Below are 17009 nucleotides of genomic sequence, written 5' to 3'. Positions count from 1 at the left end.
TCTACCACTCTACTGCAAAACCTCCCAGAATATTAAGAACACACTATGGAAAGATGGCTTCCTGGTATGAAATAATTTGCAATAAGAAAATCACCTCTTACTCCCAGCTGCAGGTCTGCATGTCAAGATACTTTCACTTAAAAGTATCCTCTTACTCTTTATTAGTTATTTTTAGCCATTTTTACCATAACTGTGGATTGCTAAGCCACAAAGCCCAAGGAGAGCAAGCATCAGAGCAGAGAGACAAAAGCAGACTGGAGCTTAACTGCATTGTCTCCTACCCACTGCCTCAGTCTTAAATTCATCCCTGACCTCACATCAGGCCAGTCAGGTAGAGGTATGGAAGGAGAAAACTGGCCTGGCCAGCAGACTGACTGCCAGTGCTCCAGGTTTGGCCCCCATATGGGGTTCAGCAATGCAGGTATCATTTCTACCTGCAAGACCCTCTATATTTAGCTGTTTTACCAAGCTGCACCTGCAGAGTAAGAGGAGATTTGTGAACTGAGTGGGCTATGGGGTCAGACAGCCCCGGAGGAAAAGAGGCCATTTGGCTCAGGGAAGGGGTTTGGAAGAAAAAAAAAAAAAAAAAAAAGTAAGCCATGTCTGTAGGACCCCTTTCACACAGTATCTGCTCAAGGTTCTTGGGAGAGAGCATGGCCAAAAGTCTCAAAACCCATGTGAAAAATGCCAGTCCCCCCTAGATTCACCTGCTCTACATTACCCAGGCAAGCCCAATTCAGCTGGCATTCAGCCATCTGAGCAGGAAGTCACTCAAGTGCTCCATGTCTTAGAAATCACTGAATCACACAATGGTTTGGGTGGGAAGGAACCTTAAAGATCACCCAGTTCCAACCCCCTGCCATGCGTAGGGACACCACCCACCAGACCAGGTTGCCCAGGGCCCTGTCCAACCTGGCCTTGAATATCTCCAGGGATGGGGCATCCATGGCCTCTCTGGGCAGCCTGTTCCAGAGCCTCACCACTCTCTGAGTGAAGAATTTCCTCCAAACATCTAATCTAGATCTCCCCTCTTTTAGTTTAAAACCATTCCCTCTTGTCCTACCATTATCTGCCCAAGTAAACAGTTGCTCTCCATCTTTTTTGTAAGCCTCCTTTAAGTATCGAAAGGCTGCAATGCGCAAAGATAATCATAATTAGTAGATAACCATATCATATGATTAGATTATCATAATTCATGTCATTTTTCTACTTGGGTTCCCCAGCCCCTGCAAAAATTCCTCCACGCCTGTTTCCACACAGAAAATTAAGAGTCCAATGAGTTCAAGCAGGGAAAGATGGAAGAAGTTGGAACTGTTTAGCCTGAAGTAAAGAAGGATGAAGAAGAAATGTCAACTGCTTTCAATAGACACTTGAGGGTTGGTGGAGGATATGCCAGAAGAGGCCTATCCAAAAGAGCTGCAAGCATCTGACAGGAGCACTCTGACACTGCTGCTGGCTGAGGGCCAGGATGGGCTCTCTGGGCCTCGAGAAGTCCCTGCCAGGCTGGACTGCCAGGCATTTCCATGCCTGCTTACAGCTCCCGGTGCCGAGGCAGCATCACAGGACCCACCCAGATTTGTAGCTCTGGCCTACCCCCAAACATGTGCCTTTGCCCAGAAGGAGCAGTAGGCCAGGCCCTGAGCAACCTGACCCAACTGCATTGAGGAAGGGGTTTGAGTAGAGACCCCCACAGGTCCCTTCCCACCTAAATTGTTCCATGTGGGAAGCGAGTGAGTGGAGGTTCACCGCTGTACTCCAAGACTGTGAGGCAAGGCCAGGCCTAGATTAAAGCATTCACCTCTGCAGGCAGGTTCTACGTGTGAAAACGCTCCGGGCCCAGGCCCGACGTCCCTCCCCACCACACCTTTTCCACGCAGGGACTTTTCAAAGGCTGCAAAGCTATCACAGCCTCATAAAAAGCAAACTTAAACAGGCAAAACAGATGGGCCGGAGTGTGGAGGCACTTACAGCAGATGGCACTAAAATATTAAACTAACATTACCGTATGCTTAAGCCGTGGCCTGGCTTGCTGCTGGTTGCTGAGCCAGCCTGGTGAAAACACGCAGATGAGAAATGAGCCTCGTCTCACTAAATTACCCTGCTGAACATCCCCTTCCCACAGAAAAATGCCTCACCAGCGACTCCCCCAACAGCAGGGATGTGCTAACACGATACAGGCTACGTTCTGATGAACAAAACCCATTCAGAATAACTTAAGGTCTCTCCCAGATCTCTGCTGGAAAACAATCTCCTTGAGAAACTGTGTAAAATTGTGTTGCTGGGCTTATCTGCTGCAACAAGCAGACAGAGGATAAAAGCCTGCATTGCTTTGTGCTTGTCCACTGTGATAGGTCTGGGCAACATAGGGTGACATGAGAGGCACCAAAGAGGATGGGAACATGTTCTTCAACCAAGGGCATTTGTGCCACCCCAAAGCCAGAAATGGTCCTGACTGTGGCCTGTGACACTGCCTGGGGGCCACCAGCCTCGGATGGCCATGAGTCTTGGTGTCCCTCGTGGGTATTTGTGGCTGCCAGAGCAGCCACAAAGGATGGCACACAACGGGTGTGCATTTAAAATGCTGAATTTTATCTGCCTGCATTTCCTGGCTCGGGACCCTGCCTGGAGCCCGGTCCTGCCCATTGTGCCATCTAGCATGTGAGTGACAGCACGACTGTGCAGCTCCAGGCCAGGGGTTCCCTTCTCCTACACTGAATTGCCATAAAACAAAAAAGGAAAATAAACATAGAACATTATGATATCCCCCTGCAAGCCAGAAGGTGAACATGGTCACACTAGAGGTACAATTTACCTCTGAAGTGATAACAGCAGACACTGGTGATCCTGTAGATATATTTCATTAGTATTTTGCAACTAAATATATCACCCAAAACCACAGGCAGCTTCTGTGCATGGCCAGGAACTTGCACCACAAGCCTTCGTTGGGACTGCACACAAGAAGGGCTTCGGGCAAATTCAGAGACCAGTGGATGTTCAACACCACACATGTTCACACCACTCTGGCTGTGCTCCTGATCATTCAAAAGCAACCAACTAGTTTAGAACAACTCTCAGGGCTATGACATTTCCAACAGACCCAGGCAGTGTCAGGCTCTTTGTCTGCACTGCAGGCAAACCTGTGCATGGCTGTCGGAGAGGCCCAACATATCCCATGCACATTTTGTGAGCCCAAGCATCTCAAAAGATGCCCACAGCAAGTTTCACGTCAATAGTCCTGGCTGACCACAGAAGAGCTTCAGTGCAACAAGATATTTAATTTATAAAATGGTAAATCTAAGTGTACAGCAGGTTGCAAATATGTTCCTATGCATGGTCAAATTATGCTCATACACTGGCGAGTTTTGGGGACCTTTACTATGAATTCCCACGTCTTACTTTATTTTAAACCTGAGCTCAGACAGTTGATCTGAAGGGCAACAAACTGCTGCATGTCCCATTAAACTGATCAAGCAGAAGGAATCTGCTAACACTGTCATTGAAGCAGAGGCTGGAGAAAGACACAATGCCCCAGCCCCGGGGAGATCTCTGTCCAGGACAAAGCCCCCAGGCTGTTGGACAGCAGTCTGCAGCGAGCCAGGCCACCCCGAGCTGGCACAGAGCGTCTGACAGGACAACAAGAGAAGACACAAAAGCACCCAGCCAAAATGTTTCTTCTTCTCCTTCTGCCTTGGTCCAGGCTTCTCTCAGCCTTCTTGCAAACTGCCCGGCTCCAAAAGAGACGCGCTTCCAGGACAGCAGGTCTTTTCTGAAGTTCCCTGCATGCCCAGACCACTTGCAAGCCCAGCCTGGGCATCACCTGAACTAAGCAATGTCGTGGCATTGCACAGGCTGTACCAATCAGTCATGTTATTTTCCAAAGTTTGTGAAAATCTGTTGCTTTCTTAGAACAAACCCAAAAATCTGCATCCCTTGCTCTGGCTGCTGGAACGCACAAATACATTTGGTCTTACTTCTTTGTAGCTGAGTATTTAAAAACAAGCAAACAAACAAACAAACAACAACAACAAAATGAAGCTGAGCTGGCAACCTCCCTCCCACAGAACGACAACCAGACAGGCTCCAAACCTTGCTGGGTATGGGCTGTGTCCACCTCTGGGAGGAGATGTGGGGGCAATGACAGCTAGGCAGAAAATGTCTTGCTGTAGCCTTCCCTTCTTTGCTCTGCAAGAGGCAGGGGAATTGGTAATGCTAACGTAGGCAGTGATTGCACAGCTCTGACCAAAGCAGAGCCTGTGTCGCAGCAAGGATTGCAGCCTTTCCGACCGTGTCAAAAAGTGAGTGAGACTGACTAGCAGCTAACGGCATGGGAATAGCTCCATCCTCTATTTCAAACCGTGTAAAATGGAGGCAGGCAGCCACTGCCCGTTTTTGTTATTGCCACTGGATGGCAACAGATGTTAAGCAGAGGCACCGAGTTATCACTGCGCAAACCTCACGTCCACTTGCTGCACTCTGCCTTGATGGAATCACAGTATTACATGGCGAGACAGTTCATGCTTACACACGAAGCTGACAGCTGGCTATTTCTAAATTTCATATACCTGGCTACGAGCTGGCCATGGGACCATGGAAAGATCTGAATTTGGGTGTCCAAGCCACAGCCAAGCGTGTCGAACAGCTTCATCTGATCCATCGCATTCCTATGAATCTCCAGAAATGCTGGGCTTGCACTGGCCTGAGCTCAGGTGGGACTTGGCATGGCCACAGGGGGCTCAGTCCCCACCCGGACTCTTTGAACCTCCCTATAACCATTTTGTTTTAATGACAACATGTGGCAGTGGCACTCCCAAGGTGACAGGTAGCAATGCGGTAACATGAAACACTGAGGTTTTTGTTTTCCATCTTTTACCTAAACAGTCTCATCTTGTTAGTCTTCTCTTAATGACAGATACCTATAATTAAGATAACTCTGTTAATGATGGTACTGTTCTTGCTTTGGGTGGCATCGTTCGGCTGCACCTCCACGGAGTGGCACTGCAGCACCTCCCTCTATTCTCATCACTCCGGCTGAGCCTGGTCTATGCCAAATGCCTGGCAGGTGAATCAAAGTTGGCGTATGGCATGTATTTGATGTCCCTGTTGAAAAACTCTGCCAAGACTTCAATTCAGTGCTACAAAGGCAGTCACTGCCCCCTCGGACATGCTCTGCCTTGACATTTTTTTGCCAGCTGATGGAGCTTCAGGCTGACGGAGCCAGACGGAACACAGTGAGGATGCTGTGGTTCCACCAGGCCGTTTAATGCATCCCCCCAGTTCACCTCTGATGACCCTGAAAAACAGCTGAGGGGTTTCATGTGAATTCCCATGAATTCTCCAAGTGACGGACAAGCTCTCCTTTCCCACGTCTGGAGAGACCCATGATCTTCCTTCAACATAAACATTTAACTGGCACCCAGACACAGTGACCTGTACAGCAAATACCCACGACAGGAAGGTGATGTAAACCAGACCCCAAGATCGCCCACATTTTCATACCTTGAGCCCACCTCCCCCTACCTTTAAAACTCTTTCAAAAAACAACACAAGTTTTAGCAATAATCTTCTTGATAGGCTTTACATTTCTGTTCTCCTTGGTTTTAGCACCAGAGCATCTTGAGGGAGAAAAGCACGTACTCTAAGTATGGTCCTTATGCACCACCAGCCAGAAATTTTCTGTCTTGCATCTGTCCTGGCAGAAACGTTCCTGCCACTGCTGACCTACGGGAACATAGGTAGGAAACACGGACACGCTGTGACACAGGGAGAAAGTCATGCACAAGGGATTTTCTCTGACCACTGCATGGGAACAAGCCTCTGCTAGCATCAGATTAAACAATGACAGAAAGTAAACAAGAGGCAAAAGTTAGGCCAAAAACCATGATGATGATCAAGGGGGAATGGATTCGTACTGTGTGTAGCTGCACTAAGCTTTGTAAGGCAGCAGGAGGGATTTTTCAGGAAAGCCTGTCTGTTGATAAGTGTACATATTTTATTAGGCAAATTTTATTAGGCCTTGAAATTACAAAATCCCAGGATGGATAAATTAGCTGCCCCTCTGGTATTCCCCAGCTACCTTCCCCAAATCCAAGACCAACTTGTGAGTCATCTGCCCAGAGCAGCAGGCAGAACATGTCATGGTGCCAGAGGTCAGCTGGGACCCAACGTCGGACACTGCAGGAGGGGTGTGCAGGGGAAATTCACCCAGCCCTGCAGCTTGGAGGGTGTGGGCAGGGCCTGGGGAAGTCCTGCAAAAGGAGAATTTGGGAAGGGGGGAGAAAGAAGATTGGAGCTCACCCAGCTGTGAAAGAGCTAAGAGATCACAGCATGACATTGTGTGCTCTGAGAGCTTGGCAGGAAAACATACCAAAAAGCAATAATCATGTTTCTTATTCAGCCTATTAATGTCATCAATTCATTATCGCTAGGAACATCAGTATTAACATACCTAATTGCACCGCAGCTCTTGCAGTAGGCTCCCCAGCACACTGTGAAAGTTCAGGCTGTTTCCTTACTAGACTTACAAGCTTGGGTTCACAGCGCTAGATAAACCAGTTGTAAAAGCATGCCCCAAACATGCCCGCCACGTCTCCAGGCCATCATGTGGTCAAACGTCTGCACAAACACGGAGGAATGACAAAGATGCTCGCTGAGCAGCAGGGGAGGGGGTTGCCCCCCTGACCCGTATCCAGCTGTTTGCAGGGAAGCTGCAGCTCTCTGAACTGCAAACCCCAGCTGATGGAGGGGCTGTGGGCAGCCTCTGTCCCCCCAGTCCAGCCAGGGGGACAGCAGAGAATCTCTCCCTGCTGCACCAGCCTGCAAATCTGGAGGCACACAACGGTCCTGGCTATTCAGAGCTGCTGTACTGTGAAGAAGAAAATGCATTTTTCTGTTGTGTGCTTTGGGAACCGAGCCAGTCATGGCTGCTGGGGCCCCCAGCAGTGCCAGCGTGCAGTGACTGTGAGCTGCCACTTGGTCCTCAAGATTCATCTCACACCAAAAGCTCTAGAGGTTTGGTGGGACAGGTTGGACCTCGGTGCCTGGCTCAATGCTGGATTTGAAGGCATCCTGCCGGGAGCCAAGTGCCCCATAGCTCACCTGAGCACCAGAGAAGTGTCCTGCTGGTCCCCTCCCAGAGCTGGATTAGGCTTTCAGAGAGACCCCAGGATGTCCCCTGAGGCACACAGACCTGGAGTGAGCTCTCCCAAGTCCCGCTCCTCTCCACACCAGCCCATGAGTGCACACAAAACCCTGTTTATTATGGATGGAGTGGGTCAGCCACCACCACAGATATGTTCAAACTGCACCAGCTTCAGAAACACCCAGACTCACCAAACCTCAGCCCCTCTCCTCCTCCAAATCACCAGAGCCTGACCCTTGCATTGTCACAGGCTTTGTGATATGGTTACCCAGTGCCAGCAGCATCCCCTGGTCAGCAGTGCTAACTCCTCCCCTGCAAGGAGCTTCTCCCTCCTCCCCATTCTTCTCAGCAGCAATACAAAAAATTCAACATAAACATCTGCATTTACCTCTCTGCTTATTTAAAAACGGCAGTAGGGGTGAAGCCAAGGGACTTCTTTTCCCAGAGTCCTTGGAAGACACTTTGCTTTGGTTAACAACAGTTTCTTCGATGGGTTTCTTCAGGATTATTCTTTCCTTCAGCTCCTCAGTGCTGACAGCAGAGGTCGGGGGCTCAGCACTTATTTTTGGGGTAACAAAGGAGCATTTCAGGTAGGACGCGGAGTCTGCCAGGTTCTCCCTGTTCATCCTGCTCTCCGTCGTTTTACTGGCTTCGTAATCCAAGGCATCGGCGCGCGAGCCGTTCTCTTCCTTGATAATGTCCATCACCATGGGCTTCATGAGCGGGGAGTCCTGCTCCCTCTTCGGGCTCTCCTCGGAGGCCGACGAGGCATCGCAGGACTCGATGATGAGCTCGCTGTCAAGCTCAGCCTCCCGCTCCTCCCGCAGGATGCTGTACTGGATAGAAGGGGAGGCGGGTGACGGAGGGGGCCCTCCGATGTGGCTGAAGGTCATGTAGTTGGAGTGCAGCACCTCCTCGGCAGCCAGCGGGTCCTCCGACACCAGCTCGATCTCCGAATCCCCTGACTCGGCGCTGCTGGCTTCGTTATCCAGCGGCGCGGGGACAGCGGGGCGCCCGGGCTTCCCTCGCTGCTCTTGCTTCTCGGAAGAAAGGGCTGGCGACCGCTGCGCCTCCGGGGTCTCGAAGGAGAAGCCTTTTGCTTCCTTAATGGCACTGATGAGCTCGTCTTCCGACAGGCTGCCTTTGCCCTGCGACTCTGAGCCTGACGGTTCTGCCACACAGAAAGAAAAGGAGAAAAAATAATAATGATGAAAAAAATATTGTATTTTCTGTCTGCTTAGGCAACCAACAATAGATTTCACACCAGCACGGAGCCCTCTAGCAGGCAGAAAGTCTCCCCATTTGTGAAGACTGATAGCAGTCATCAAAGCTTGTCCTTACAGAGCATTTCCATGCACATACTCATTATAAAAGTAGTATCGTTATCATCATTTAGTGAGGGACAAGCTGAGGAACAAGGAGGTGGTGGTCAGTGCTTGGCCAGTGGCTCAGCAATCTGCTCTTTCACCAGGAACATCCCCAGGTGTGAGGAACATGGGCTGAGGGGGCTGGGGGGTTCCTGACACTCCTGTTTGAGACAGCCCATGTGCAGTTACCAGTAATGTTCTCAAGCTACATTTAGGGGGTGACTTTCTGGGGACTGGGGGGTGATGGCAAATTCTCTGCTCTTATCAGAGCTGGGTTTGAGAATGAGATTCGGATTTGTACTGTAATTCATTAATATTATTCTAAAGAGATGTTAGTTGTTCAATTAAACCTACAAGAAAAGAGCTCCTCGTGTTTCCTTGGTAAACAGAAGAGGTTTTAATGACAGCATCTGAGCCATGATGTCCCGCTGGGAGATGGGCAAGAAGAATTACCTCCTCTCTGCCCTCCAAGAAGTTTTGGATCTTGTGATCTGCTAACACACTTTCATGCAGTACTGCCTTGAGTGTGTATCACAAGCAGGTCTGCAACTCTGCTGACACAACAGCTCGCTTGTAACACCCATCTCATAGGAGAAAGTCCCTCTGTCAGCCAGAGACATGCAGCAGAAAGGATTAAGGTGTTTGGGACTCCACACCACACCGCTGTCCAGATGCCAAGAAGATCCTGTTGCATCCGACGCGCTGAGCAGGAGCCCACACATCCTTTCCCTGCAGCCGCAGGATGCGTGCGTGAACCATGGAGCTCTCCTGCACTACGCCACGTAAGTACTCACTCCCTGAGCTGGTGTGAGATGATTTAGTCTGGCACACATCCAAACAGGTATGTGACCATTGGCCCTTGTAGTGCAGCAATACCCCAATCCTCCGGTCCACCCCAGTGCTGCCCAAGCGGGCAGATTTCTACTGGGTAGAACAGTAAGGGCAGGTTTTAGGTTTTTTCTTCATTTGTGGAAGTGGAGGCAGGGTGCAGCGTGACTCTTGCTGCAGGAAGGGTGGGAATCCAGAGAAAAAGCCCTGCAAGAGCCAACCCCTACGGGACAATGCCTGCTTCTTTAAGCGATGTTTTTGGCTTTCCAACACCCCGATGGGACATGGTGGTGGGGCTCTGTGCTGCTCGGGCAGCGCTGGGCATCAGCTGTGCCCATGGAGAGCAGTGTTTCCACACCACCAACCAGACAGGGCATGCCACACGCCGTTCACCTGGTACGATCAGATAGTTATCAAGTGCCATTCAGCCCTTTTACAGCTGCCAAGGACTGCATAAATAATAATTAGTGCCTGAAGTTCTTAATTGCCTCTTAGTGCCAAAAGTGTAAATCAATAAAAACTGGAATGCTGCAGATGTAGCGTGTGATGTCACCCAGCCAAATAAAAGAAGAATAATGGGATGCTTTAAAGGCTATTTATTACCTAAAGATTCTGGCTAACACAGGCGGGATAAATTCAGAGCTGCTGGAGACTCCTTCAATCTTTTTTCCTGAAAGTGTGCAAATGCACGCTCAGTTCTGGAAGGTGTTTCTCTAAGTGTAGGTGTTAATGGGGGAGGAAATCCCAAGCTGCCATTTTATGGAAATCCCACTTGCTTTATAAATGCTCCTAGAATTCATCAAAGCAATGGAAATTACAGTTTGGAGATGTTCATTGTCAGATATCGGGGTTTGATCCAGGATGCTGAATTTTAACTTCAAATCTCAAAACTCTGCTTCCTGTCACAAAGTTTTATTCCTTTTGAACATGCTAAACTGCTTCCATATTTTAGTGGTGCAGAGCAGTGTACAATATGGGAAATGAGGAACAGTTAACATATACACTGCAGTAATCAGATCATAAGAAAATGTGTTAAGAGAAGGATCTTGGTGCCTTCCACTCCCACGCCCACGAGTAGAAATCATCAGCTTCTAAAAGAAATTGGCCCTTTGTCCCTCGGTAAATGAGATGACTTTTCCCTCACCAGCATTTTCTAAGAGCAGTACTTGCACATGCAAGCAGTGCTCATTTTAACATCTCAACCTAATGCCCTGCTAGGGCAAAAAGGCATTAAGCAACCATTAAAATCTAAAAAATTAACCCAGCCATTCACAGCGCCCTGGTCCCATATGCCCCATTTCTTCTGTGGAGCATGGTCAGCTGGGGTGACTAGGAGACCCCAAAATCACTGGAACCCAACCCAAACTGTTGCCTGGCTGCTGACAGCCCTGATGGCACCCCTACAAAGAGGTGCAAGAGCAGAGTGGAGACACCTCCACCCGTGAAACAGAGATCCCACAGCACACAGGGCTAACATTGCAACCACTTGCTGAACAGCAAAACAAAAGGTGCTGGTGGCAGCGTTACCTGTGCCGGAGGATGGCGGTGTGACAGACCCCGGGCTGTCATCTTCTGGCTCCGACACCGTCACTGTGGGCACCACCTCGTGGCTTGGCTTCAGGCCGGTCTTGGGCTGAGTGGGACTCGCCTCTTTGCTGGAGGCTTCCCCAGTGCTGGGTATCTCGGTGAGTGTGATCTTGACGGGGGTTGTCACCAGGGAGGGACTGTGCTGGTCCCCAGACCTTTTGTCTTCAAGAGGGGCTTGCTCTTTGGGAGACTCTTTGCCCTCCAAAGCCGGCGTTCTCTGAGGCTCAGCAGCGTGGCTGGACCCGGTGGGTGCTCCCCGGTACTCATCGATAAGGTCCGGGCTCTCATCTTCTGAGTCTGGGTCATGTTTTTCTTGGTATTTTATTTCTTCTGATCTACTTATGTCCATGTATTTATAACCTTCTACCTTCATGGGATCTGCTAAGGTTTTGTCAATTTCGGTAGACTCTGCAGGAGTCATCTCTATTCCCGAATCGGAGCTAAACAAGCCGCGGGACTCGAACCCAGTCACGTCTTGAACAGGATGCCCCAGCGTGTTAAACCCCTCCGTGCTGCCCGAGCAGGGAATGGGGCTGTTCTCCTGCTGGTAGATCCCTGTGAAGTAGGTGCTGTCCCGGGGAGTGGTGTAGTGGACGTCGGAGATCAGAGAGGTGTAGAAGGAGCTGTCGGCCCCGTTGGCAGCGCTGGAGCCGTAGTCGAAGAGGTGTGACGAGGCCATGACACCTAAAGCAAACACAGAAAAATGACACAGTGAGGAGACGAGCCATCAGTCTTTCTGCAAAGCCACACGCGCCCAGTGGTGATGTCAGACTGAGTTTGTGCACTAGGCTCGGCTTTGCTTGCAAGCTCTTTGGGGCTGTCACTCTGCCTTTGGGCAATGCAGTGCACATCTGGCAGATGAGGCTTCCAGCTGCTGCTGCATCTTAAATAGCTATAGTGATCCTTAAAGCTGCTAGGAAAAACCCTATGGGACTGAATCCTTCCTCTCAGCTCCCCCATCCCAGCGAGCTGAGCAACGACCATGCTGGTAAAGACCCCAAGTCCTCCTGCTCACCCCTCTTCTGCAGGGCATGATTGGCTTTACCACATTGTTCCTGACCAGTGCTTGCCCAGCCTGTGCATAAAAATCTGCAGTGATGGCAGTCCCACAGCCTCCCTCCCCTTCTGGCCCAACTTCTGCTCATCACCCTGCAAGAGATACGGAGCTCCTGGCTCACTCCATGTGTCCCTGGGCTACCAAGCACAAGGCAACCTTCACAGCAATCCTAGGGGATGCTGCTGGAGCTGCAAAGCCAGAAACTATAAAATACCAGCGAGAAAGCCCCGGAGCTTCTTGCACGTGTTCATTTTTTTTTTCTCTTTGCACATACGTAACAACACCATCCTTAAAAACAGTTGCAACTACTTTTGTCCGAATGCACTCTGTGCATTAGGCACGTGCAGCTTATACAGTGAGCCCTGAAAAAATATTGTTTCCCCTTAGAACAGCTCAGCATCCAACCACAGGCACAGCCCTGCCGGATTTTGCACCCGCGGTCCCAGCGCTGCACAGAGGCAGAACGACCAGCTCCTTCATGTGTGCGTTCGTGCTGCTCGGTGCTGTGATGACTTGCAAGCAGCACGCAGTTCCTCCTCCCCAGGCTGCCTTTGCAGCTGGAATGGCACGCGCCCCGTTTTGCGAAGGGAAACCTGGCAGCATAGGGAAAATACATCCCGAAAGTGCCGTGCCTTGCTTTTTAACCTACCTACCCTACCGGTGAGCCCATCACCACCGACTTCAGGTGCTGCTGGTCCCCCCCAGCCCTCACCACTCAGCTGCAACCACGCGCTTTGCCTTCTGACCGCTACGGAGCACTGCATTGAATTTCTTGCAGAAATTAACCCGAGATCTTGTTACAGAGTGGTGGGGGTCACTGCAGAGACTTTTCCTATGCAAGTGAAGTTGGCACTGTTTCCCCGCCCCCCTCACCCCCCCACCCCCCCCAGGTAACTTTGCATTTACCTAAACACCTCCCTCCATCTCCCTGCCTGCTCCCTCGGGGCTGCACGACCCCTGTGCAGCTCACTCCTGTCTTCACTACTCAGGCCGATCAGCAGAGACCACGAAAACAAAGCATAAACAGAAAAACAGTGGAAAACCCCAAGAAATGAGGGCTAAGGGGGGCTGCCCAGCACCCCGCCAGGTCCTACCTGAGCTCATTTGGTGCCTCGAAAGGACAGCTCATCCACACAAAACACCCAAATCATTTCAAACCCATCAGTAACCAAAAAGGGACAGGTTATTTTTCTCGCTCGTATTTTTTCCTGCTGAGCTGGCCTTTTTGAAAATTATCCATAAACAGGTCTGGGTTTTCACAAATGTGTTGGTTAGCTGAAATTATCTGAGGCATTGTTTATGCCAACATATTTCAGGCTGTGAATTGCTGACTGCAGCCTATTTGTGCCTGTTGCTGCCAGTATGTGCTGTTTGTGATTTACTGTTTGTGCAGGGTGAGTGGCTGTCTAAACCATGAGGTTTCAGGGCTGCTCTTTCATCAGCTGGTTTGTCAGTGCCTTCTGGGCCTGATACAAAGCCCACCGAGTTCACTGGGGGAAAAGAATTCCCCTGATTTTGAGTGGCTTGGGATCCGCTCAAGATGGCTGGGCAATACTTGGTGCTCTGGGTGCTCCCAAAAATCTCACCAGCAGAGCAACAAGCATAAAACCTTTTCTACAAACATCCCAAGATTGCTAGCAAGGAGTGAGCACAGAATTAGTAAGAGAACTGAAGTGCCAGGTGCTTCATCGCGGGAGTCACAGCAAACCAGGGCTGCTCGCAGGACAGCCCATCACACGGACAGCCTAAGAAAACATCATCCTAGTCTTGGTTGTTCCTCAGCAGAAGGGAAAATTAAGCCTGCAATGGTCACTGAAAGAAACATCACATTTACAAATGGTAAGAAAAGCCACGCTACAGATTTCATCCAAGGTAAGAGCCGAGTTTAGACGGACTCATCAATCATAAGCCTTCTTTTTTCTTCATTGCAGCGGGTTTGCAAACACTGCTGAAACAATAAATGTGTTTCTTTCTGGGGTTCAGGGCAAAGAGTTCAAGGGTGTGCGAGCGCGTCCTTGCACACAAGTGAGCAGGGAGGGCTCACATCAGCAGGACGGATCGGTCCTGGCTCTCAAGGCAGCCGCAGAGTCAAAAGCTCTAAGACAGCTGAAAGTGCCTAATTACAGGGATTTAATGCAACTCCGCATTTCCACAGGGAATGACTTAAAGCTGTCGGTAAAAATGCCTCTCAGTGGTGAAGTGTGAATACATCAGCTATGAGGCTGGCTATTAAAGACATGGAAACCTGCAATAGCTGAGCGTATTTTTGCTGAAGAATGGCGTGTTCAGAGCCCGGTGATTAAGCAATGCCCTCCCTGATTTTAAGTTTATTTAGTTCAATATCCGTGGGAAGGAGAAGCCTTGAATGGCACTGCTGACGGGTGGCAGTATCGGCTCTGAAGTTACCCTTGTTACAAAAGGGTTTTTTAAAAAAACTGCACGTCCCTCAAATGTGCCCAAAAACTTGCCTGCCAATTCAGGTAAAGCAAAGCTATTCAGTGCTGAGAGCAGCCGCCGTGTTTGCTTGTAACACAAGCCCTCGGGAACTAATTTCACTTCCTGCAGGCAGCAAAGCAGTAATGGTCTGGTTCATCCACGCTGAGCACAGCTGAGATCCCAGTACATTGCGTGCATTTTCATCATTTTTTTTTTTTTTTTTAGGAAAATGATTGTTTTCTTTCCTCGGAATAAGAAATTGCATGCTCCAGAAGTCCTCCCCTACAGCGCTAGATTTAGAGTTTAGCAATTGACACGCGAAAATAAGATTTAGAGATCATTGGCTCCGTGCAGAGTAACTCTTAATTTAAGGAACGGAGCTAAAGGCTGATTGGGATCAATGACAGCTGAGGTGCTCCAGCACACTGGAAGAAGAAATCAAGAAGTTAGCTGAGGTTAATAAACAAGAAAAACAGCTAATTTAAATGATTTTTTTCCCCCAAAAAACCTAGAGTACGCTCAGTCTTCTTCAGATCGATCACTTTCAAAAACCGTGTTTCATTTCCTGAAGTCACCTGGATGCCGAGCAGTCCCCGCGTTGACCTGCCTCTCACAACCACCACCCACAGCCCCAGGGCCCTTCGGTGGCACGGACAGACTGACGTGGGACGTGGCACTTGGCAACCCTGCAATGCAAGGTTCGGTGCTTATTGTGCCAGTGGTTCGGTCAGAGTTGCTCACTTCTCAGAAGAGCAGAGGGGAAGCTGGTCTTTAATTAGCTGATGCTATTTTTACAGCCTGGAGCTGCACCAAGAAGCCGAAGGATCTTCAGGTGCACTTTGAGGAGTCCAGCTTCCAGCAACCTTTCCCAGATAAAAGCAGAGTAGTGTCAGCAAGAGGCTTCCAGCAGATTCCCGTAGGTCCTTTGAACACTTGGCTCTGACTTTTGCTGTGGATATTGAGCCTCAGAAGCAGGGGCTCCAGCTCTGCCCCATGCCCATGCAGATCACAGCCTCTTTGCAACGAGGTCCTTCCATCCCCTTTGGGCAGCCCCCGACCTGGGGCGACTTCTGCACTAGAGATAATAACACACAAAATCCCTGGAAGAAGAGGACCACTGCTGTTTGACTGGTCCAAACGACACCAGGAGGCCTCTCAGTCCAGGTGCCACAGCCAGGTCCCAGCACCTTTCGGTGTCATCCAGAGGCTTCAGACAGCCGAGCTGCCAAAACCACACCGTATTTTCCAGCACGGTGACTCTGCTCTGATCCAAGACTCCCAAAGGCTCGGGGACAGGCAGCAACTTCCCTTCAGCTCTCACCCTCAAGCCTGGCTCTTAATCAGATTCTCAATATTGTCTTAAAGGCTCAAGGAGATGGCTGAGCGCTTCACCGACCTGTTTGTTGTACCATTACCCTCTCTCCTTAAAAAAATGGCTTCATACCAAGGCTGGCTATCTGACCCCAGGGACCCACCAGGGGCTCCCAGCGCACCCCCGGTCCCTTTGCCAGACCTTCCCACCACCTGAGCGCCTTCACCCGGAAAGCAAACCCTCACTCGAGCTCCTCTCTCACATCCGAGAGACATCTCCCTGCTTTCTTCCAAGCACACAACAGAAGTAGCTATTAGGCTGTCCTGCCTCTTCTGCACCAACCTTACAATTTTGGCATCAGCTGCAAGCCACAAGCCTGTGTTTGACCTTTGATTCTTTTTATTCCTAACGCTGCCTTACAGAAAGCAAAGAGGAAGAGATTTTCCATATTCTTTTGACCCTCCTATATGATAGCTTCTTTAAAAAAAAAATTACCTCAATTTTTTACATTTATATTCCCATGTTCTCCTCTGTAGAATTTTTGTACAGATGTTCAATGCTTCATCGCTTTTCCCCATCTTGCAGTACCCACACAGACTGGTTAGCCCCAAGTCTCTCTCCAAATTCAAAGCACACACCAGCATCTCAGATCCAGATCCAGCTGCTTCTCCCTCTCTGCTTGGTTTCCACTCCAACCTCAAGCCTCAGGAAAGCTGTGGAGATTTCCGGATGCCTTTCACTGGTCCTGCTCCCAGCAGGACACGCCAACGGCAGACATCCCTCAGCCCAGTGAGGAATCACACAACGCTTTGAAGCGGGCTGGGTCTCCCTGGGGATATCTGAGCGCACCACTTGGGAGCCACGTGCTCAGTTTTTACGTGACCCCTCTCTACAAAATTCTAACCCCAGACACTTCAGCGTCCAGGCAAACCTCACAAACACTTGGCTGCTTGCAGGCCAGTCCAAACAGAGCACGAAACCCAAATTTCTGAGAGCCCTTCTATCGCCGTGCCGTGGATAACTCTTACACCAGCCTGGACTGGCCTTCATGGATAGCCGGAGCCAGCTGCCAGCCCCGAGCTGTGCTGCCTGGAGACGCTGCAGGCGAGGAGCTCAGAGCTGCTTGCAGCCCAGCTTCCCCCCAGCACAGGCGGTGCCAGCTGCCAGGAGATGGTGCTCTTTCTTCTAGCTCAGGGTCTGCAAAGCCAGCGCGCAGGTTGGCAACTTGTCTTCCTCCAAAGCTCTCCTGATGCGGGAAGAACACAGCTCTGCAGGGCATGGCGT

At 50.1% G+C, this 17009-nt stretch overlaps 1 protein-coding gene across 1 annotated transcript in view; it reads right to left on the bottom strand.

The window, feature by feature from the left end:
- RTN1 (reticulon 1) overlaps positions 1-17009 on the bottom strand; it is a 103710-nt gene that overhangs the window by 36490 nt on the left and 50211 nt on the right. Inside the window, exons 2-3 of the mRNA XM_035327082.1 lie at positions 10861-11604; positions 7527-8309 (exon numbers count right to left, since the gene is read on the bottom strand). Of these exons, the coding sequence (XP_035182973.1) occupies positions 7527-8309; positions 10861-11604 (1527 nt within the window). The remainder of the gene's footprint in view (positions 1-7526; positions 8310-10860; positions 11605-17009) is intronic.

Source organism: Oxyura jamaicensis, chromosome 5 (genome assembly GCF_011077185.1).
Source record: "Oxyura jamaicensis isolate SHBP4307 breed ruddy duck chromosome 5, BPBGC_Ojam_1.0, whole genome shotgun sequence".
NCBI classification, from domain to species: Eukaryota; Metazoa; Chordata; class Aves; order Anseriformes; family Anatidae; genus Oxyura; species Oxyura jamaicensis.
The sequence above is the reverse complement of the archived record's forward strand: the minus strand, read 5'-3'. Positions and strand labels throughout refer to the sequence as shown.